At 45.0% G+C, this 24,372-nt stretch overlaps 1 protein-coding gene across 5 annotated transcripts in view; it reads right to left on the bottom strand.

Annotated features, from left to right (window-relative positions):
- LPIN2 (lipin 2) overlaps positions 1-24,372 on the bottom strand; it is a 76,186-nt gene that overhangs the window by 48,677 nt on the left and 3,137 nt on the right. For 2 of the 5 annotated variants that reach the window (XM_027526068.1, XM_027526069.1), the window contains exon 1: positions 4,743-5,087. The exons of 2 other annotated variants lie outside the window; for them this stretch is intronic. In XM_027526068.1, the coding sequence (XP_027381869.1) occupies positions 4,743-4,829 (87 nt within the window). In that variant the 5' untranslated portion in view covers positions 4,830-5,087. Of the gene's footprint in view, positions 1-4,742; positions 5,088-24,372 lie in introns of those variants that run through there. One more of the 5 variants, XM_027526067.1, reaches the window with a different exon arrangement.

Genomic DNA, 24,372 nt, shown 5'->3' on the forward strand with positions numbered 1-24,372 from the left:
CCAGGGACCTCGTATGATGGCTGTGCTCTTTCTGCCAAAACACATGCGCTCCAGCCAATTAGGAGATGCCACCAGACACACTCTGACTGAGGGGAGCTCCACGAAGTCCCTGATCAGTATCCCTGGAGGAACTAAGGTCAGGAAAGGAAAGACCAAGGGCGACAGTGACCGGAAAACGATAGACGTGACAACTAAACCCAACTTTGCGCTGGATCCTCCAACAGAAAAGACCTTCAGCGGGAAAACCTGACTCAAGCCTGCAGTTTTGAACACAAAACAATTCCTGGGCTCCACTGCCCCCTCAATTCCGATTCTGTCTCTCCGGGAAATCTGTATTCCACACTTAGGGCTCAGCAGGGGCTCTGGTGGCCATCAGACTCGGAATCACCAAGGAGCCCTGAAGAATCCCGATGGCCAGACCACCCCGGGTGACGGGGACAAGCGAGCCAAACGGCAGCTTGCCAAGCTGTGTCTGCTGACCGCAAGCAGGGGAGTCAGAGCCCCAGGAGGGGCACGCCCAGGGGTGCATCAGTCCTGCCTCACGTCCCTGGAGGAAGGACTTTCCCAACATCATCTCAGTCTTCGGACTGAGTGTCTGTAGTGGTCATGCCTTCATTCTTTCTTGGAACACGAAAGAAAGATGACAAGGGCTTTTTACGATCTCAGCCACTGCCCCCTTGACCTGCCTGAACTCAGTCTGGCTACTTGCAGATCACAGAGTTCAGACGAGTTCCAGACAGTGAGCGACACCAGAGATAATACGGCCCCCCACTCCCACCCCCCAGCTCTCCTGGGGGCCGCTTCAGGCACTGGAGAAGGTCTTTTCTACAGAGATGGGGCTGCAGCCAAGATGCTACGCCAAGGGCACATTGAGTTCTAGGGTGATGTCATCGCACACCTGAACTGACATCCAACAATATTTCCACCCAATTCCCAAGGTATTGAAAAATACCTTCCCTAAATGTCCTAAATTTGGGGCTTCCCAGATGGTGAACTGGTAAAGAATCCGCCTGTCAATGCAGGAGACACAGGAGATGCTAATTCAACCCGAAGGTCAGGAAGACCCCCTGGAGGAGGGTATGGTAACCCACTCTAGTATTCTTGCCGGGAGAATCCCATGGACAGAGGAGCCTCGCAGGCTACAGTCCATGGGGCCGCAAAGAGTCAGACACAAGAGAGCAACTGAGACAAATGCCCTAAGTTAAGCAAAGTGAGAGCCTCAGACAATGGTTCTAGGTTAGGCAACAGGCTTCAAAGAAGAAACAACAACAAAAAAAGGAAATATATATGTTTAGAACAAGTGGCAAAACAGCATCAACAACAAAAAATTTCCCTACTTTCAATGATAACGTATGCAAGAATGACTAGAATTGGGGTTTAATATTTTCTTTAGTAGAACAGGGTTGGTTTTCAATGTGTACTACCTAAGACATGAGTATAAAACACAAACTATAGACAAAGATAAGCATGTTGCCAAGAAAGCTAAGGTTTTCATTCAGATCCCTTCAGGGAGCTGTGTCCCATTCCTCTAGACTGGCCCAACACCTGGCTGAGACAAAAAATGGGATTCCGACCAGACCTGCAGTCCTGTGCTCACCCAGGCCAGTGAGAACAGATCGGCTCACAGGACCGAGCATCAGGCAAACCAAATGAGGTAACCATCTGGAGGAAATCTGTCTAGCTGTGTTACCTGCAAACTCAGAGCAGCAAACAATTCAGACACATTAGTAATGGCCAACAAACTTGTGAACACCTAGAAGATTCAGTGTGGCACAATAAATATTTGCTGAATGAAGAGGATTGTTTTAAGTTAGGGGTTCAGTCGTGCCCTGGACAACAGTACCTGTGAGCCACCCCCAAGCCTCTCCTATTGAAAAACAGATGGGGGCATAAATACAAAAATGGATAATAAATAACCTTCACACAGCCTACACATACTTCTGGCCACAGCCTCTGAGAGCTACCTCGCCCCTAAATTCCTGAGCTCATCTGTGTCAGGACTGAGGCAATCAAGTCGTGAAAACAAAAACTCTTGGGGAGTGTGCTCCCCCAAATTGCATAACTAGTAACATCACATTTCTGTGAGGAAAAGAAATTCTACTCAACTAATTAATTAGTGTTGTGACCACCGTCCTTCCCCCTACCCCGAGGGCAGTGTTTGGTTTTGGCCCCATTCAGCAGCGTGGTTCCAGGATTCTGGGCAGCCAGGAGTGATGTCAGATGCAAGGTGGGGTGGTGCTGTCTCGTCTTCACCCAACTCGTGCAAAGTACAAGCCCCGCCTACGGGGTGACTTGCTGTCTCCCACCTCTGTTTACGTTGCTGCTTGTTTATGTTACTGCACCTTACTGTAAATAATATAAACATACAAAATTCTATCTGAAAAGCTTTTTGGACTCAACCAGGCCCTTTGATAAAGAGCACTGAGGAGCCAGGAAAGGGCTGCACTGCCCTGAGGTGGGCTTCCTTCTTCTCAGAACCTCTGACGAGCTTTCATTTCTAGTGAGAATGGCCAAATACGTCCATGGCCCCTTCCAGCTCTAACCCACAGGACTCAGTTCTAGAAGCACTTCTTAGGATTACATGTTTGGCTAAGAATTCTTGCAGTACATGCTTGCGTGCTAAGTCACTTCAGTCATGTCTGACTCTTTCAGACCCCACAGACTGTATCCTGCCAAGCTCCTCTGTCCATGGGATTCTCCAGGCAAGAATACTGGAGTGGGTTGCTGTGCCCTCCTCCAGGGGATCTTCCTGACCCAGACGTCTCTCATGGCTCCTCTTTACCACTAGCACCACTTGGGAGTACATTCTGCCCTAATTTAAAAAATGCAAATCAAAGTAATTTAAAATAAGTGGGGGAAAATAAGGCTAGCATATAATTTTGGAACTTCAAGGTTATTTGAATATGAAACAACTTGGCCTTTTCCTTACCAAATAAAGGAAAATATCTTCATCTGTTTAAAAATTACAGAAATATGAGATTTTAAAAAAAACTCCCAATTTCTAACAAAGCACAGACGTTTCTTCATGGTTTTTAAAATTATGAAATTTTTACATCTATATTCCAAACATGCAAAGTCACCTCCTTTATGATGGAGACTTTCACCCTCCAAGAGGGGGTGTGCCCGGACGGCACCTGACCAGCGAGGAGCGTCCGGGTCACCGAGGGCCTGGACCCTGACTGAGATTCTCCCGGGCCCTCGCCCCCGACACCCAGGTTCCAAAGTCTCCTATACAATCCATGCAGCTCAACAAGCAGATAGCAAATCCCGTGAACGAGCCACTCAGAAAACTCAAGTGTCTCTTGGGGCCGGGAGGTGACCCCCGGGACTTCAATGTTCCAGTATTAACATGGAAAGAAACTTGGTCAGCGCAGCCCCGACACCCACCTCCCGCGTTCTGGCAGACGCGGCAGCCGCAAGCACCGGAACTACTTCCTGTGAGAAGAGGTGTGTGCGTGGGCGCTCCTCGTTGAAAGAACTCTTCCTAAACTAAATCACCGTCAGCGTGTTCACCGTCCTCCCTCCGACCTCGGCAGCAGACGTGCAGGAATCCGTATACACTCATGTGTGTGTTAGTCGCTCAGTCGTGTCTAACTCTTTGCGACACCGTGGACAGTAGGCCATCAGGGTCCTCTGTCCATGGAATTCATTAGATTGAAATTTCACAAGTAAATGACCTCTCTCTGAGGCTGGACTTCCATTCCCAGTCAGACCACGCCCCGCCCCATCAGTTGCCGAGACCCCCAGTGAGTACACATCTACCAACAGGTCCACAAGCAAAAAGCACAGAGAAGCACAACATTTTAAAGGTGACAAAAATCTGTACAACTTTAAAATCAGTCTGATTACGAGCCACGGATTTTAGAAACTGTAATTTTTGCTTTATTTTACATGTTTTCATAAAAATGTACACCCTCAATTTTCCAAAAACTACCTTTACCTCATCACACTTACTTCAAATTATTTTTACAGCAAAAGGTTCCATAGGTAAAGTTAAATTATGTTGTCCTTAATTCATCTGTTTCCTTAATGCAGACTTCTAAAACTTATACTTTATGTGACCTGTTTTTTTTTCCATAAGAAGAGAGGAAACTTTAGATTAAAAAACTCAGACAATTTACGTTTCCCCCACATATTTCAATATTACGAACTTTTTGTTTGCAGTCACAGAAGAAAGGGACTCCTGCTGCTCCTCTGTCACAGACAGAATAAGATGCTAGTTGCAAAACATGTTTTCAAAACAAATTTGACTAGGACCAAAAAACTACAAGACAGACAAACCCATAGAAAAAGATCACTTTTATGGCTAAAGTCTGAAAGAGTGAAAGAAAAAAAAGCGTAAAGCTCCTCAACGATTTTTATTCCTCAACTACTACACAGATGCAAAGAGAATGTGAAACCAGATACACTGCATGTGAAACCTAGTTTCAAAAAAATTCCCAGTTTACAGCAGCAGTTTCATTTTTTTCTAGGCATAAAATTATTATTCGTTAAATAATAAATAGAGAAGGGTAGAAAGATGGTGTAGAGTGAGTGAGGGAGAGCAGGCAGGCAAAGATTTCTGTTGACTACAACTCAGTTCAGATTCTTGGTATGAAACTCATTCTGATGCTACATCCTCCAAAGAAAGGCATCACTGCTTTCCCTGGTGGGTGCCCTGCCCCGCCCCTTCTCGCAGCAGGTTCCAGGTTGGTGTTGGGGGGTGGGAGGGGATGGGCGGCGTGCTGGAGGGTGTCACTCACCAGGATGCCAGCAGGGGCCTTTCCATGGTACACACCTTCAGGAACCTTCTCCTCCTCATCTTCACTGTCTTCATCTAAGTAAAACATCTTAAAACTGAACTAGTTCATCAGCGGCATGGGTTTCAGAGATGAAGGCACGCTTCTAAGTTATCAAAACAGAAAGCAGTTTTGCTGACAAACTGAGGGCAGACTGTTCGCCGACACAGTAATATGGTTAAAACTGAAAGGAAACGGCTCTTAAAAAAAAAAGGCACTACAGGCATGACTTTACCAGTAAGATTTGCTGAAAACGCCTCAGCCCCATCCCTCTGGAGGAGATAAGCAGAGGCATGGGACGGGCTGTGCCCGGTGTTTACACTGATAGGTACCAAGTCCTGCCCGGGCACAGGGGCCTCACTGCCCTTCCATCACATGGGACACGGATTGAGTTAATGATTCCCCAGATCAATCACATCCTCACTTCCAGAAATAAAAGTAACCACACATACAGAAAAGTCATCTTCAATAAATTAATCATGCAAGGGGAAAGTTCACATGTTTTCTAAGCAACAAAGACAGGAGATATATGCTGTTTAGAACTCAGTCACTGAATGTTTTACTCTGTCATACTGGAATGACCCAGTATATTTTCACAGTTCTGAACGGGAGCTAGCCTACTCAGCACTGTAAATAATGAACAAATTATAACAATGTTACTGTACACTAACGTACATTAGTTATATTAATGCAATAGCATGCACACACATAATAATAATAATAATAATAATAATTTAACTTCAAGAGTAGGACAGTTCAAACATCCTGGCATTTCCTTTTCAGCTCTTAGTAAGTCAGTATATAGAAACTTCAAGTGAATTTTTCTAAAAAACCTAAAACACACTTACACACAGACAAAACACGTTAGTTTTTAAATTGAAATATACCATATTTGCAAGCCAGTGTATAGGACTGTGATATATGTTACAAATAGGCGTTATTCTCATGGATATGTTTAAAAATGTGGCCAGTGCCAACTGAGATGTGCTGTGAGCATAAAATACACAGAAGAAAGGCAGAATGCGAAGTAAGGTTTATGTAAGGTTACTTGATGTGAAAATGTTCTGTATATACGGAGTTAAATAACGTATTTTAAAATTAATTTTACCTACGTTTCTCTTTTTACCTTTTAATGTTACTAGAAGTTATGAAATGCCACATGTGGTTCCCATTATATTAATATTTCTACTGGAGCACAACTCTGGGATCCTGAGACAACCTTGAGAACAAGGGCAGAAAGGAATCTATAATGAAGAGTTGAAGGTGACAGGAGTTCTCATCACACTAACTGATCGTCAGATATTTAATAACGTTCATGTTATTCAACTTTTTCTCTATCTCTAAACATCAAACACAAAATTTCCAAATGTTTGACCAAGGGTGGGTAATGTTGGTAATGTTGACTATAGCAACAGACCTGCCAAGATACACAAACAAAAATGTTAAATGGCAAAATTTTAAAATTTAACCAGAATTAGAAATAGGAAAACGTATCCTGTATTCAACATGTCGCACTGCCTGCTGCCGAGCCCACCATTCATTCATGTGCAGCCCCAGGTGCTTGTGATCCAAGGCCATACACTTCATGCACACAAACCACCTCCACTTGAAAAAAGAAGTGATTTTAGGAGTCTATTACACAATGCATAAAAACGTAAGCCTCTTCCTTCCTCCACGTACCGCTGGCAGGCCCAGATCCTCAACATCAGATGGTAAAAAAGAACCCACCCTGGGGTGCTGCCCTTGGGAAAAAACAGAAGGAGAAGTGGGAGGTCAGGAGCAGGGAAGTGAGGAGAGATGAGAAAGGAGGGTCCAGAGAAGCCACTAGGAAGATGAGGAGGGGAAGAGAGGAAAGCAGGGCAAACAAGCTAGAGAAGACAAGAAAACACACTGGTGGGAAAACGTGATCCATTTTACAGGTGAGGAAACTGAGGCCCGGAGAGGTTAGGCAATTCGCCCAAGGCCACCCACCCGGTCGGCACTGATTTCTGGTCAGTGCTTTTGTTTGTGATGCCAGGTTGAGGCCCCGGGCAGAAGTGCTGGGGGAAGGGTCACAGAGAGACAGGGAAGGAGGCCTGAGCCAGGCCGGCAGAGGCTGTCCACAGCCTTGATGTCACCGCCTCTTACACAACGAGCCAGCCCCAGGCCAGCCACCCGGGCTTCCGGGGAGCCTGGGTGCTGTCGTCACCGTGAGGTCTGGACCCATGACTCACAGAGGCTCTGACTCAAGGAGCAGGGACCACGGACCCAGACGGAAGGCGAGCTCAACCTCCCAACACCGACTCCCCTCAAAGGGCACACGCCTCTGCTGCCCCCTGCTGTGCCCAGACGCCACCTGACCCCAGGCTGGGACCTAACAGTTCCCTGACTCAGTGGTGGTGCTTTTCAGACTTGAGTCAATAAAAAGCTGGAAATCACAACCAACCATTCTTAATCATCTCTATGACTATTTTCAAAGAAAAATACTACTGACTTTTTTCTCTACAGGCTAAGATAAGAATAAATGGTTGAGCATTGAGAAAAACTACTTTTTATTATTGCCTAGCATCTTCAATAATATTTTTTTTTTTAAAAAGGATAGTTGGAAGTCTTTTTTTTCTAAGACTTAAATCTTTCAAGAAAAAAAAAAAAAAAAACTTCTTGAAATCTAGCATAGGGACATAAAACTAAAATGCTGGTCAGGAGAGTCAGAATCTTATTCAGATTCCACAGCTGATGACGCATGTAAAATATATACCTTCTTTATTTTTTTTCACTGCTGCTGCTGCTAAGTCGCTTCAGTCGTGTCCGGCTCTGTGCGACCCCATAGACAGAAGCCCACCAGGCTCCCCCGTCCCTGGGATTCTCCAGGCAAGAACACTGGAGTGGGTTGCCATTTCCTTCTCCAATGCAGGAAAGTAAAGAGTGAAAGGGAAGTCGCTCTACTAATCCCATATAAGTATGGGATCAGGTATCAAGAACTTAACAAAATCTAAGAATTTAAAATATCCTAACATGAAATTTGCTAAGTGGTTAAACAGAAATATGTTTATGCCACAACTTATAGTCTGTTTTTAATGCAAAACATGAAAATATTGATACGCAATCTACTCCCCCAAGTGGTCATAATGTGGAATAGCAACATACTGAATTACCAATGAAGAGGACTTCCCTGGCCGCTCAGTGGTAAAGAATCTGTCTCCCAATGCAGACGTGGGTTCGATCCCTGGGTGGGGAAGACCCCTGGAGAAGGAAATGGCAACCCACTCCAGTATTCTTGCCTGGAAAATCCCCTGGACAGAGGAGCCTGGTGGGCTACAGTCCATGAGATCACACTTAGCAATTAAACACCAACCAACCAATGAAGAGGTGAGAAAACCTTTTTAAAAGTTTTCATTAGTAAAATGTATGATAAAAATATCTTTTTAAGCCTCAGTTACAAAGAATTTGTGATCTCCACCATAATTACCCTACACTGAAGGAAGTAACTCTGGCACACTGCCGCATTTTCAAGGCCCCTCATGGCAGAGATTGAAGCATGAAAGGACCACAGACTACACTAAAGCCTAAGACATTTTCTTTCCATATTTGGAATTACTTATGATCAACGTTTGCCTATGAAAACAATCCAAAAGGGACTGATAACACTTTCTTCAAAGACAGGAGAAAATCTTGATACTACTCTGAGGTTTTCCAAACTTTCCTAGCTCAGCCATTTGTTGGAGAATGGCCATCCAGTCTACTCAAGTTCCAGGGTCTCATCGTGTCCTCACACACCCAACCACCAAACTCTAAACAGCATTAGCTAGTGGCAGTTTTCACCTGAGCTGTGAATGAACGAACAGTCGAACATAAGCAGGTCTTTTTAGAACAGAGGTGAAAAAAACAGAAGGGTCTCCTGAGGGCAGAACACCCAGCTTAAATCAACTCTCCCAACAATAATCTTGATGACGTACATCTTACATTTAAAATTCAACATTTTTTATAGTCTACTTTGAAACGTCCATTTTTTTTTTTTTTTAAGGCTAACTGGTCAAAGTTTTCTTCTACCAATTTCGGGAACTGAGGTACCACAGTTACTGAACAAATGGCCTAGAATGTCCTCAGTGAATATCCCAGTTTAAGGCATTTGAGACTAAACCACTTCTGAGCTCTCATACTCTGACACTCATGTTTCTAAGTCAAACTTTCAACCAATATTTTGAGACCAGAATGCTACTTGTCTACAGGAGTCAAGTGTGTGACCGTTAAGAGTAAAGCTTAAACAGCCCAACAAAAGGTCAGAAGAACCATGGCCTGACTTGTGTCCGACATCCTGGATGACACTTTCACGAAAATAAAGCCAAACGGGAAACCCCAGGGCAGCTGCCTCACTTGCAGGTATGTGTGTGTGTCCCGTTACTCGCAACTGTTCCCGTTTAAATGTTTGTCTTTCTAGTCTCCCCTTTCACGCTATGAATAGTAGTTTGCAATGGTCCTGCCCCCATGGTGACATGCAGGGGCCAACCCCTAAGAATAATAAGCAAGCTTCTGTATGACGGCTATGTCTCCCCATTTCGCTCACACTCTAGAAATCCCTGTCGAATTATCAAATTCAAAAAACTGTACATCCTTTAAAAAGTGTGGTGCTTTAACCTTTTAGTAACCAATTCTCTGCTATAACCTCACACCTGGCAGGAGCACACAGCCATCGCGGCAGGTGCCGCTGGGGGTGGGGGTGGGGGTGGGGCACAGGCTGGTGTCGCCATGCTGCGCCACGCGGGATGGCTTAGCGCTCACCCGGGGAACTAACAATGAGCAAGGGCCAACAGTATCATTAACACAATCCAGAGAAGGACAGCAGAAAATGTCACAAACTGAGATCAGTATCCTGTAGCGGCCGGTGTCAGTCAGGTTCACATTCCTCTGGTTCTGTACAACGTTTCTCACTGAAGATCTTCCGGACCACTTGAGAAAAACTGGTGACAGCTGTTTTAATTATTTTTGTTGCTGCAATTTCACCTCCTTCAAAAAATTACTTACAATATTCTTTGCTTTAAAAATACTGGTGATTAGCTGGTACTCTCCTTCCTGAAGTCTTCCATCTAGATAAATGAGCTGCTACCATAGTGATGAGTAAGTACTCAGAAGCTAGGAACTCAGCAGTAATCACCTGGATCTGCAGTTTCTTGGGGGGAAAGTAAAAATGCTATCACACGTAAAATTCATACAAATAATAAGTACACGAGGATTTCAAGAGACAGTGCACACAGGCCAAACCGTCGCCAAGAGCAAGAACCCGGTCACGTCTTACACGGAGAAGCCAGACGTACATGAGCGCCTGTCTGACTTCAGAGTCTCTGCTCTTAACTGTATTGTCGGTGTTTAATTCACAACTTGCTTACTGCTATATTAGCAGGCTTAAAGAAAATACCACCCAAGCCGCTGGGATTATCATTTTAATCAAGAAGCCTCACGAGTGCTGATCAGAGTCACCCCACAGGACAGATGCTCTGCAGGCTCAAATGGGCTTCCAATGGAGTCTGGAAAACCCGCTTGGTTTCTGTGGTCAGCCTGCTCTTCCGCTGTTTCTTTTTCAAACTTCCATGTTTCTCAGCCTGACTGCATTCCCATCAGCCCTGTGTCCCCATGAGAACACACAGGATCTCTTCTTGCATGCAGGTTCATTTGTGTTCTTCGGGAAATGAACGGCAAACAAGGCTTAAAACGCATTGCTATGAGAATAACTTGAGGAATTCACTTTCAGTTGGAACATTCTAATGCTACATTTAAGTCTGTTACCAGATTTTATTTAACCAGTGAAATTTAAAATAAAATAAAAAATCAGAATTCTGAGATTATTGTCTTTCAGAGGTTGGATCTGCCTACTTCAATAGAAAGCTCCCCTAAGATGAATTAAAAAAAAAAAGTTAAAAATTGCAGTACTGGTACCCAGTTATATCACACACAGAACTCAGTTTCAAGATGGCAGGAGCAGGTGCACCCTTCACTGAAGGTAAAGCCTTATGTCAGCTTTGCTACTGAGAGGTTAAATGCTAACGTATCTAAAATTAAACCCTGCAATGTCTGGGCACAGGTAGGATCCAAGAAAGCACAGAGGCATCTGAAAGCAGCAACGTTAGAAGAAAAGTACCCCTCCTATAAGTATACAGCAACTACCAAAACAAACGAGCCTGACGTTTTGTTACAATCTGTTTCTCTTACAGACGCAACACACTTCATGAGACTCTCTAAGGAAGAGGATATTTACTTTGTGTAAAAATCACTAGCCTTTGCAACAGAATAATTTTACTAATGCTTTTAATGTATATTTTAATCACAAAACTTCTGGATGTGAAAAGAAATCAGCAAATAAAGGGAATATAAGCTAAACATTCATGACAAACTGTGTAATACATCAGTATTGACTTTGAAACCATACGAGAAAACACAATACTGGCAACCCAGCATTCTTTCTCTAGTATTTTTAACTCTGAGTTACACTCTGGAGCTAGTCCTTTGCAACCATTATCTCTGATCTATACAACTTCTGTGTAGATAGGTTTGCTTTATCCTTGTACTTTACAGATGAAGAAATAGAGGCTCAGAGGGAGCTAATTTTTTTTAAGTGCCAAATCCAGGTTCAAACCCCAATCCACTTACTGAAACCTCAAGATGTCTCCATAGTAACTTCTAGGACATAACACAATTTGGAATTCAAATTTGATGTGCTAGGTATTTTTAAAATCTCAAATAAAATAAATCTAAAAGAATAAGATATCTAGGAATAAATGTAGCCAAGGAGGTGAATATTTACATATTTAAAATCACAAAACATTGCTAAAAGAAATCTAAAGTGACTAAAGTAAATAGAATAAGTAAATAGAATTTAAAGTGACTAAACAGCCTCGCGTTCATGGCTACAAAGACTTAACACTGCTGAGATGTCAATACTACCCAAAGCCACCTATAGATTCAAATCAATCTTATCAAAACCCCAACAGACCTTTTTTTTGCTGAAATACAAAGTCTATCCTCAAATTGACATAGAATTGCAAGGGGCCAAAACAACCTTGAAGAAGAACAACAAAGTTCCCGATTCCAAATCTTGTTATAAAGCCACAGTAATCTTCCAAATCTTGTCATAAAGCCACAGTAATCAACATGATGTGGTACTGGCATAAAGATAAACACACAGACCAACAGAACAGAAGCCAGCATCCAGAAACACACCCAAACATCCAAGGCCAATTGCTTTTGACAAGGGTGCCAATTCTATTCAAAGGGGAAAGAACAGTCTCTTCAACACATGGTGTAGAGACAACCCCAGCTCCAGAGCCTGTCTGTGTAACCACACTGTAGGTGTCTAATTCACATATACAGAAGACCTATTGTGTAAGACACTTCTTACAGAATAACTAGCTCAAAACAGATCAAAGACCTAAGTATAGGAGGTAAAACCATGAAACTCAATGATTCTTAGATATAATACCAATAACATGAGTAATGAAAGATAAATTGCATTCCATCAAAATTTAAAACTTTTTTCCCCTGCATCAAAGGACCTTATCAAGAAAGGGAAATGACAAACTACAGAATGGGAGAAAATACCTGCAAATCACATATCTAGTAACAGTTTCATGTCCACAATATGGAAAGAACTTTTGTACAACTCAACAACATAAAGGCAACCCTATCAAAGTATCAGCAAAAGACATGCACAAGTATCTCTCTGAAGATACACAAATGGCCAGTTAAGTACATGAAAGATGCTTACCATGGTTAATCATTAAAGAAATGCAAACAAAACCACAAAGAAATACCACTTCATACTTATTGATGGCCATTTTCAAAAAACCAAACAGAAAAGCGTTGCAGATGCAGGAAAACCTCACCAGTGTGTAGAGGGAGCAGCATCTCTTACCTGCCCTCCCGCCGCCCCCCAACTCACCACATGATGTCTGTGGCCATCTTCCCAGCCAAGACAACCAAACATGTATCCCCCGTATCCAAGTGTCCCCTGGGAGCAAAATCCTTCCAGTTGAGAGCCATGGTTTATCTAGATCGCACGTGGCCCTGTATTTATGCACTGGTTCTGGTTAGGCACACAGCTTGGGCTCTGAATTTAGGCAGTCTTAAATGATGGCTCTACCACTTCCCGAGTTCCCTGACACGTAACCATCCTGAGCTTCAGTCTGACCGGAGCCCCACACGACCCCTCCCCTCCACAGAGCTGGGGTCACAGCAGTGTTCACCAGGGAGGACTCTGTCCAGAGTTCAAGGAGTTCAGAGTCCTGTGTAACTGAGCAGGACCCTGTAGGGCCTTCCAGGGACAGACCCCCCTCCCCATATCCTCTGCTGCAGCTCCTCTGTGAAGTGCCTAGATAACAGTATCTGATGTTTCAACACAACATTTCCTGACTTGTTTCACAGATGCTAAAACCTCTACCAAATGGAAGAAATGAACCACTTGAGGCCCATGAGCAGACAGCCCCCAGACCTACTGGAGCCTAAGGACTGACAATGTTAACCATGCTGTCACCACACCATCAGCCAATCAGAGAACAGTGCACCAGCTGGGACACCCTTCCCTCTCCTTGCCTTTAAAGATGCTTTACCGAAAGCCACGGGGAGTTCAGGTGTTTTGAGCACGAGCTGCCCTGGACTCCCTGCTTGGCGCCCTGAATAAACACTGCCCTTTCCTTCAGCACAACCTGGTGTCAGGAGATAGACTTTACTGTGAGAGGGTGAGCGGACCTAAGCTTGGTTCAGCAACAGCAGCACATGGAAACTACGAGGTACTCAACAAGTACTAGTCTTCTTCCTTCATTAAGAAACAATATACAGACTGTCCACAACCTATAATGGTTTGGCTTGTGAATTTTTAACTTCACAATGGTTCAACTTACGACTTTTCAGCTTTATAATGGTGCGAGAGCAATATGCATTCAGCAGAAACCTTACTTTGCATTCTGAATTTTGATCTTTTCCCAGGCTAGGGATCTGCCCGCTCTGCGATCCTCTCCCGTGCTGGGCAGAGGCGGCCCGGCTCCCAGCCAGCCGCCCCGTCGCGAGGGCCAATGGCGACACACTTACAGCCATCCTGCACCCAGAACACCATTCTGTTCCTCACTTTGAGGACAGCAATCCGTCACAGGAGACAGTCAGCACTTCATGACAGGACAGGTTCTGTGAGTTGGTCCTGCCCAACTCTAGGCTAATGGAGGTGTTCTGAGCACGTTTAAGGTAGGCTGGGCTGTGATGCACGGCAGGCGAGGGGTATATTAAATGTATTTTCGATTTAGGATGTTTTCAACTTAGGATGAGTTCATCAGGATGTAACCCTATTCTTAAGTGGAGGAAGATCTGTATTGAAAAGACCTGGGTCATGCAGGAGCCTAACAGGTGATATCAGGATAGGACCCCTGCTGTCAAGGAGCCCACTGTTCACTGAGGGACACAGCAAAGTAAACAAGTGACCTATGACTTAACTCCCACTTCAGTCAATAGCTCTTCTTAGCTCTCATTTTAGCTTCCCAAACCACTTCCCGCTCCCTGAGGCCCACCCAAGTAAGGTCTACCCTTCAGCCAATTTGTGCAAATAGTATGTGAGTCTTAACTCAAGAGATTCCAGCCCCAAAGAGCCAAATTAGGGCTGACCTGGGTCAGAAGAGCCCGAGAAGTGTAGGCAAAGGTCTTCAGGTAAAAAGGCTAGATCCAGCTACTCCCATACCTGCACCCCTCACCCCCCCTGCACCCCCATCCACCCTAGACTGGCCTCCCCAAGCGACGGGAAGACATCTTCCCCATGTATTGCCTTCTTCCAAGTTTTGGTGTAAAACCGCTTAGTCACCCTGACACGTGACCTAACTACTTAATGAGAATACTCTCCTTTAATCACTACTGAGGGGTACACAGTAAACCAATCCTATTTTTGTACCACTGTCCAGCACGTTATTAATTTTTTCTTCTTTAAATTTAGGTGTTACACAGGATAAAAGCCAGTGTCACTACTATGCAGTCACAACTCTTCAGCAGTACAAAAGCAGCTGTGATTCACTTCTCTCTCTCGCCTCATCCACCAGGTTTGCTCCGAATGCCTTCTGGTTCTTTTCATAAACCTAACCTACCTTGAAGGGTAAAGATCTTCCACCACTGAGCATGAAGAGATGTATTTCAAGACTGAAAGCAACTTTAAAAGGATGAAGTGTTCCCAAATGTGTGAGAATGACAGAGTCCCCGACATGCAGATACTGCCCCTGGACTGCACCCGCTCTTCCTCACATTCCTTCACAGACACACTGTTTGCAGGAGTATAAACAGATTCCTTATCAGCCACTTGTAATGGGAGTACAAAACTAAGCACTTGAGGTAATTAAAGCTTACGGGTAAATTTTAGATCTTATTAATAACATACGCATCTGTTATTTAAACGTCAGTGTTTTTCATTTTGAATAATGTCCACCAATGATCACCACCCACCAGTCCCCCCTCAGTGGGCACTGGGGGCTGTTCTCATCCCAGGACAGCATGTACGTACATATCTACGCAGCAAGTTTCTCTCTCACACACACAGTATGTACGTACATATCTACTCAGCAAGTTTCTCTCTCACACACACACACACACACACACCCCCCCGCAGAACAACAGAACCACATTCCACCTCCCCACCCCATCATCTGGTTTCACAGAGACCTTGCCCCAGGCACCAAGTTCCATACATTTTCCAGGAGTGCCAAAGCTGAGTGTAAACCACTGCATGAGAGGTGACGGTTTCAACACTTCACGAATATGCACAGTTCATTTTTGAAGCTTGTATTTCTCTAACTTAAATTGAAAGGAGTATTAGGGAGGTTAAAGCTACAGCCCTGGCCATCATCAGAATGCCGAGCCCTTGTGTGGGAATGGATCTCACCTGGTTTCAGAGAGCCGCGATGCGTTCCGGTGCCACAACCCTAGTTAGAAGGTGACTTCTGCCACATAAACAATTAGACCAGCCTCTTTCACTGCCTCAATCACCTTTCAGTGACTCCTACGGTGGAGAGGAGGGTTTTCCTCATGACTTGCAGCACAACAATTAAACGATCAAGGAAAAAAACAAGCACCAACCCATCAGCTTAGTTAACTGATGTCATGACTGTGGCCAGGAGGCCTCAGCTCCTGTAACACAGATAGCCGCAGGTCCCCTGCATTTCACTCTCAGGAATGCAGCCCCTGGTATCTCAGAGGAAGTCTCTCAGATCAGGAAGCACAAATTCACCACTTCCTCCTCTTCTTTCTGGAACCACCTGGGGACTGTCAGACAGCACGTGGCAATCAGGAGGCTGGGAGGCAGGGCTGTGGACTCCCGGGCAGCCACCCAGCTCCGGCATCCCAGGCTGCAGCTGCAGAAGGCCGGGGGAAACCTGGAAGGGCCTTCCAGCTAGGCGAGTGCAGACAGGACTCGAATTTCACATCCTGCTTGACCGTGCACTGTGCCTACCAGGGCCCCAGGGGAGTTTTCAGGTATGTCAGGAGGGGCCATCCCTCTCGGGGCTCTGGGTGGACAGAGAGAGCAGCTGCAGCCAGCGCCCCCTCCTCCCCCGCCCTGCCCCGGGGAACAGGAGCTCCTTCACAGACAGAGAGAATTCCCAAGAGCAACAGTGGGTCAGTGAAGCAGCGTTTGTAATGTTGGAAAACAAAGCTTGTTTCCCACATCAATCTGTTTAAAAGCAGCATCTACTTGGACGTGCTGTTCAATGTTCGATTCTGAGCTGGGATCAAGCAGCGAACTGGGCGGACCAGGCACCTGCCCACACAGCACTTACACTGTAACGCGAAGGAGAGAGAGGCAAAGACAGAGACAACGCCAGACCAGGATAACGGCTATGAAGGAGGTCAAAGGGCGCAGGCAGGAAGGAATGGAGTGGGTGACGTTAGGTGAAAGCCGCACCTGAGGACAAACAGAGCACAGGACTGTGGCTACCTAACATGCGGGACAGACTTCGATCTACTCTCCCAGGGTCTGCAGCTGCTCTTTCTTTAGGCATTCTGCCAACCTTCAAATTACTGTAGAATCAAGGCCAGAGTCGAAATGAGGTGACTCAGATGCTAAGTTATAAAACATTCAGGAAACCAGTGGAAATTTTAGCAGTCACAGACTCTGAACAAAAATCTCCAAGTGCAATCAAAAAACTGTTTCCTGAGAGTGGTTTTCTGATCTTCAGTGAAGACAGATGTGACTAAAAGCATCTTTTAAGAGGTTACAATAACAGGACACGCTATTGACACAGAGGGTCTTACCTGGTCAGCATTCCCTCTTGAAAATCATTCTTCTGGGCTGAACTGTGGCCCAGGGTAAGTCGATGTTCAAACCCTCAACACATCACACCACCACCTTATCTGGAAGCAGGATCTTTACAGAGGTTAACTGAGCTCAAATGCGGTCGTCAGGATGGGCCCTAAATGAATGACTGGCTCCCTTATGCCAAGGGGAGCCCTGGACAAAGAGAGACACACACAGACACGCACACCCGGGGAGTAGGCCACGAGAACCTGAGGAAGAGATCACGCGGCCCGCCCACAAGAAATGCCGAGGCTGGTGCCTAACGAGAGAGGCGGCCCTGGAGGACCCAGGCCTGCTGACACCACGACCTTGGACCCGTGGCCTCCAGAACTTCGACACAGCATGCTTCTGGGTTTAAGTCATCATTTGTGGCACTCTGTGATGGCAGCCCTAGCAAAGGAATCCACTCACCAGGTCAACAGGAAGAAATACAAGAGGAGTAACTGGCAAGTAAAAAGTGTGCTTAGAGGAAGTGGAAGGTGTCATGCTTTTGAAAGATGAAAGATGGATGCAGGAAAAAACAAGGAGGATCACACAGTCGGAAAGTGCTCAGAAGCCCTCCTTGGTGGAGAGATGTCAGAAACCACGACAACTCCCAAGAAAACTTCCAAGTCAAAACCATGATTTTCCAAACTGAACGTTCCCACAGGTGCCTGCAGACAGGAGGGGCAGCACCCACCTCCCAGCTCCAGGGGAGGCGGTCACGACGGGAGGGGCCCTTGACCTCCAGCAGCCCTTCCTGCACCTGCCACCGGGAGGGCAGGCCCGAGGCAGGCAAGGGTCACGGGGACCCAGGCGAGGGGTCCGGAGCTCTGTCGGAAGCTGGGGGCCTGACACATTCACCAACACAGCAACTAACTCCAGAGAAGACAAAGACTGGAACTGCTGGAGAAACAGGATCCTTGCACAGGCTTGGCTCTGAACCATATTCAGTCATGAAAACATAAACACCGAATATTGAGAAAATAAATTATGATACAGCTATGTTGGGAGGATGGAAGGAAACGTGTGTAAGGAGGGTTATACAGGGGATGAATCTTCACCTCACACACCAGGAAGTCACTTTCTCTGAGAAAGCCTCCAATCAGAAAAACCAAGCTATCGAGGGGCAAGCAGTGCGCGTGCACACACGCACACACGCACCCAAGTCCCACACAAAACAGGCAGAAGAGCTGAAAGGAGTTGCTTTCAGGAAGCAGTGAGCAAGAGTGAGGAAGAGTATTCAAAGTACTATTTGAATTTGCAAACTACATATAAATACATATATACACACATATACTTTAAAATGTCTTAAGATGGAGAGATTTATTATGTGATGCAGCTTTATAAAAAAGAATCTTGTTTACTGGAATGCAATCTACTAGAGAAAAGAGAAATAAACACCAAGTGCATAGGAGCACCATGAGGTTTTGTTTTGTTTGGCTTTTAATTAGGAGAAGCCCTTTTCCAACTCTCAGCATCAGCCCTGGTGGTCCATTTGGGATTTAGGTACTTTTCATTAACAAGACCAAACAAATGAACCAGGAAACTTAAATACAGCAGAGTTCCTACTATGTTATCCAGATGATTTGCGCCGGGTAGGGAAACGTCGTAACACAGAAACAAAAAGGTAAAAGTTGCTCAGTCACGTCTGACCCTTTGTAACCCCATGGGCTGTATGTAGCCCATCAGTCTCCTCTGTCCATGGAATTCTCCAGGCAAGAATACAGGAGTGGGTAGCCATTCCATTCTCGAGGGGATCTTCCCAACCAAGGGAGTGAACCCAGGTCTCTCACATTGCAGGCAGATTCTTTACTATCTGAGCCACCTAGGAAGCCCTACACAGAAGCCCTTTCCCATTTGATGGCAAGGACATCAGCAAAAGATTCAGCCAGCAGTTTACCAGGATAACATTCAGCAGTTGGGGAAAAAAAAAAAGATCAGCTACCACAGCAATACAGGTATATTAGTATTTTTCAACTAGCAGAGAATAAAACTACACATAGTTTTATAATCTAAGTAAATTTTTTATGAAAATGATTGAAACCTGCAGAAAAATGTCAACTACTTAGAGACGAGTTATAAAGCAGTCAGCAACAGAATTTTCTTTTAATTATGCGTTCATCTGCAGTATATATACCAAGTACAGACGACAGCTCTGCTTTGCAGATACAAAGACACGGCTCTCCCTACAGGCCTGGACAACAAGATTCACACAGCCAGAGCGAAAATCCCAAGGCTTAAATTTGTAAATGTACGTAGTACATAAAGTATATACAAAACTGCTGACTTACAAAAGCATATTTCCTATTTTGACACTATAAAGATTAAAGTTTCTGGGTCAAGGAAGAAATTTTAAGCACAGGAAGCAATCATATTTCTGAGACATAAACATCTTTCAACCAAACATCATATTCTCATGCTAAAAATACAAGCACAGAGGTCTCTCTGATTCTTCCTCGGCTCCCTTTCAACCCCTCCCTATCCAGCTTCACAGAGAAGCAGACTTAACTCCCCGACAAGGCTGCAAGCTGCTTCAGGGCAAGGGGGATGTTCTGCTGCCTTCCGGCCCTTTGCCCTGGTCTAGTCAGAGCCCCCAGTCCACCAACCAGCCTCGGTCCTGGGGCGAATTGAGGCTCTGACATTTAACACACATCGTCCTTGAAACCCGAGAACCAGCCCAGTTGTATAGGTATTGTTGTCTCCACATTATAGATGAGACAACTGAGTCAACTTAAGGCCAAAAGTGTACTTCAGAACGTGGAAATTCCTGAAGGTCTATGAATGTATTTGTTTAATGGGAAGTTCCCCTGTACTGAAGAGCTGATAAGTCCCAAATCGTTAATTTATTCACAAGTAAGGAAAACACCATTAAAACTCCATTAGAATCTTTCTGCAGATGGAGTTGGCAAGTTGAGTCAAACGACACAGTGAAGAAAGCACCAATTAAGAAACCCTCAAACTCAACAGCATTAGAGGTCTCAGCGGCTGCCCCCACGGGAGGGGAGAGGCTACGTGTGGAGGAGACAGCTGGAAGCCCCATCCAGCTTGGCCACGTTGGACTCGGGGCTGAGACCCTCAGTCCAGTCCCAGGTAACGGGGAGTCACAGAGGACGCGCAAGTGGACAGTCCAGAGTACCTGGGAAGATCCCTGAGGAAGGGAGCTTCGTGGATTCTGACAAACGATGTCTCTAGAAGTCCAGCTGAGCCCAGTTCTCCTTCTCGACACTAAACAGAATCAGCGTCCTCAGGGACTCAGCTGAGGACAATACTCGGCCAGCGTTTAGGGGCCGTGTTTTAAACGCTCCATCCCGACTCAGGCCATCGACGCGCTCGTGCCGGGAGAGGCAGGCAGAGGGACCTGGCATCACACAGTCCCGCTGATTCCATCGCGGTCCCAGGCCCATGGCCTCCGGGGTTCTCTCCCTGGCACTTCTTGCCTTTGCACCGTTGGCTTTCACACATAAATGCCTCAGAGAAACCCAAGGCGCCTACACAGCAGGTGCTAGCCTTCTAGCAATTGATAGATGCTGACATTAAGAATTAGTTCTCCAGTGTTACCTAATCAAGTCAAAACAAAGCCCGAAAACTGGCTCCAGCCTGTTGAGCAGACACAGGTGAATTCTTACGGTCCTTGGGCAGAGCGGTGGTGATGGGGTGAGGGCAGCACCGCCCCTGCACAGCTGCCAGCCTTTGGCAAAGCTCTTCCAGCCTCACCATCTTTACCTAGAAAATGGGACTATTATCTCCACCTCCCAGAGTCGTCGTGACTCTTGAGATAATTTGTGTGAACCACAACGCCTTGCCCTAAGAAAGTGTTCAATCATGTAACTGCAATGATGATGACAAGGTCTTACAAACATTAAGCACCTCCTAGAAACATGGAGTGTTCCTAAAAGTAGACATCAGCACCATTTTGCAAACGGAGAGCCTCAGTGGATGGAGCAGCTATCTTTTAAAGACCCCCAAATTCCAAATTCTTACTTTTCAAATAACATTACTTAGGCAAGTTTTTTGAACTGGTTGAGCCAGGTCAACAAAAGATCAGTTCTTTCTCAAAAAGCACTAACGTTTTTAGTTATAAAACGGAAAACTTCTCTCTTAAACGATGCTTCCCTAAATAAGTCCTGCTTCTGTGTAGTTCTTATGTAAAAAGACGTTATGATTATTTTTCTTGTTCAGTCACTAAGTCGTGTCTGACTCTTTGCAACCCCATGGACTGTAGCATGCCAGGCTTCCGGTCCTCCACTATCTCCCAGAGTCTGCTCAAGTTCATCTCCATTGGGTTGGTTATGGCTATTAATGTGACTCAAAATTCATCCAAAAATGTTGAAATTTTAAAGAAATATGTGGGTAGAGTCTTTGAAAGTCTTACAAAGAAAAACATAATTACACGTAGACTCCTGATGAGGCAAAAGTATATTCACACAGAATCTTGAAACAAAATGTATGTCCCCTAGGGGTCTCCTCTAAGCCCAAGCACTCCCTGACTTACACTGGGTTCAGAAAAGACATCAGTTTACGAGGGTCACAAGTCTATGACCCACCCATCAGAGGAAGTACCACTTCATACCAGGGAGCAGCAATTCAGAGTACTTAGTTCACATGAACTGTCTGATGGTTTGACTGTCTCCCAGTTGATAACTATACAAAATCATACAATAAGATTAACGGATGAGTTTATATTGAAGAGCTTCTACCTTTCAAGGGCCCTTCAGAATGAATGAAACTGCACGTCTCTAGCACAGCAGGACACACCTAGCTTATCAGGAGCAAAAAACGTCACATCACCACTAAATGAAGAGATAAGAACCATCCTGACCACCGCACACTGCCTCTGCTTATTCAGAGGCAGGAGGAAGGCTCAGGTAGATTTCAATTCCAGATTAACCAATGAACTTCTTTACAATTATGATCCTTTCTCTATAAAAAGGAACACATCTTAGTAAAGATTGGAAAACATCTTACAAAAGATTGAAAAACAAAATAATATCACCCCTTCCATTATGTTTCAGAAATAGGTAGATGCATACATTCAGCCACTGAAGACATTACTTGGTGCCACATACCCATCTTCTTTCCTGCGAGAAAGTCACTAGTCCCAGCTTCAGAGTTTCTGAAGGAGGTTTCCCCTGCCCTCAGCATCTCCTCTTCATCTACAATTACTTAATCATACTCACCAAAACCAAGTCACTTCTAAACCTAGGTACTGGTTCCTCTTCTCTTTGAAATATTACTGTCTTTAATCGTGTTTCTTAAACTTTTCAAATCCACGTTCCTTTGCACTCCCCGTAATGTTACATAAAATATACAACAACTAAATTAACAAATGACCAAAAAAGGTAAAAATCAAGACAATTGGAGAGAGCACAACAGGTGCCTTCAGGTACTAGGTGGCACCACCACCTGGGCACCCTGGATCTGATGCCTTCCATACATCAACCCGTGAAGACCTGTCCCTTCCTCTCTCTCCCCTTCACAGAGACTTGTAAACCTACAGATCTTGTCCCCATGACCGGTCCCCAATGGTGCCCCTGTTTAAAAGTTCCTTCCCTCTTCAAACTGTCTTTTCGCTAGAATACAACAAGCCTTTACATCTGGCTTCTTATTCCATCCAACAGTCCACCTCTCCTCCACTCCCTTTGGTTCAATATTTACAGAGCAAAGGGGGCCGATTGGCCACAGGGAGTGTCTGAAAACTAAGGCAACAGTTGTTGTCTCCTCTGACCCTGGTGAGCAGCTAGAGGAAATCCATGGATGACTTGAGAGCAGACACAAAGCAGCCTAGGACAAACGAAAGAGCAACTGTGTCACCACACGCAAAGGGTGCGCCTCCCTGCAGCTGATGGCGATCAAGGGAAGTGGGTCTAGAGGATTAAATGTTCAGGCAGGTGGAGATGGTTGGGAGGAAATTGACAGAGGAGAAATTCAGATTTGCTAAAACAGGCGAGAAGGACCATTCTAGATTTTTGAGTAGGAAAGATGGAAAAAATGCTAGAAGCTGAAAACAATTTAGAATTTACAAACCACTCTGAATTTTACTTATACTCTCAAAGCGTTAGTCTCTCAGTCGTGTCCAACTCTCTGCAACCCCATGGACTGTAGGCCCTGAGGCACCTCTGTCCATGAGATTTCCAGGCAAGAATACTGGAGTGGGTTGGCATTCCCTTCTCCAGGCGATCTTCCCGACACAGGGATGGAAGCTGGGTCTCCTGTATTGCAGGCAGATTCTTATACTCTGCCTGGTTGAAACAAAAATCAGTTGACGCAGTTCAGACAAACTTACATATTTCAAAACAATCAAGGGACTTGGTACAGAAAATAAATAAGGATATGAAATGAAATAAAGCCAACAGACTCAGTTACTGTTCGTAAGGTTAATTACTGTTCATAAGATTATCTAAACTGTTCACACATGCCAAGAAAGTCAGATAAAGGCAATCCATCAGCTACCAGGGCAAAGTGAGCAGTGCTTTCCTGGGAGCCAATGCTTCTCCTCCGAAGAAGCAGGGAAGTCTTATTTGGATAGGTCATGTTGAAAATATGCAGATAACTGCAGATACACACAACACTGCATAATAAAGTTCTAAATGCAAACAGGACAAAAACTGGCCACGTATTCCAAATGGCTTTTTAAAAGATCACCTTCTAGTCCCAGCCCCTGAACATGTATGTAGTCTCTCAAATCATATATTTGATATAAATAGTCTAAAAATAATTTTAAAAGCACCCCCCACCCACCAGTTCAGTTGGTAAAGACTCTGTCTGCAATGCAGGAGATCCTGGTTCGATTCCTGCGTTGGGAAGATCTGCTGGAGAAGGGATAGGCTACCCACTCCAGTATTCTTGGGCTTCCCTTGTGGGCTCAGCTGGTAAAGAATCTGCCTGCAATGCAGGACACCCGGGTTTGACCCCTGGGTTGGGAAGATCCCCTGGAGAAGGGAATGGCTACCCACTCCAGTATTCTGGCCTGAAGAATTCCATGGACTATTCAGTCCATGGGGTCGAAAAGAGGTGGACATGACTAAGCGAGTTTCACTTTCCACCTAACAGTCATATAAACCCCTCCTGGGGTTTGGCCACACCCTTCTGGTAGACCTGAGATGAAGGCAGGCAAAGGGGCTGATGCTGTGGCCAAGGAGCCTTGCTTTACCAGGTGAATGCATTCTGGCTCCTTTCTTCATTTCTTTGTAGCAATTTTAACACCAGTCTAACTGACAAACAGCATCATTGCAATTTAGCACTCAAAGTCTTTAGAGGAAAAGAGGTTCTAAACTATAATCAGTGAAGCAAACAAGATTGTACAATGTAATTTATCATTTAATTCCA

The sequence above is a fragment of the Bos indicus x Bos taurus genome, chromosome 24 (assembly GCF_003369695.1).
Source record: "Bos indicus x Bos taurus breed Angus x Brahman F1 hybrid chromosome 24, Bos_hybrid_MaternalHap_v2.0, whole genome shotgun sequence".
In the NCBI taxonomy this organism is placed as follows: Eukaryota; Metazoa; Chordata; class Mammalia; order Artiodactyla; family Bovidae; genus Bos; species Bos indicus x Bos taurus.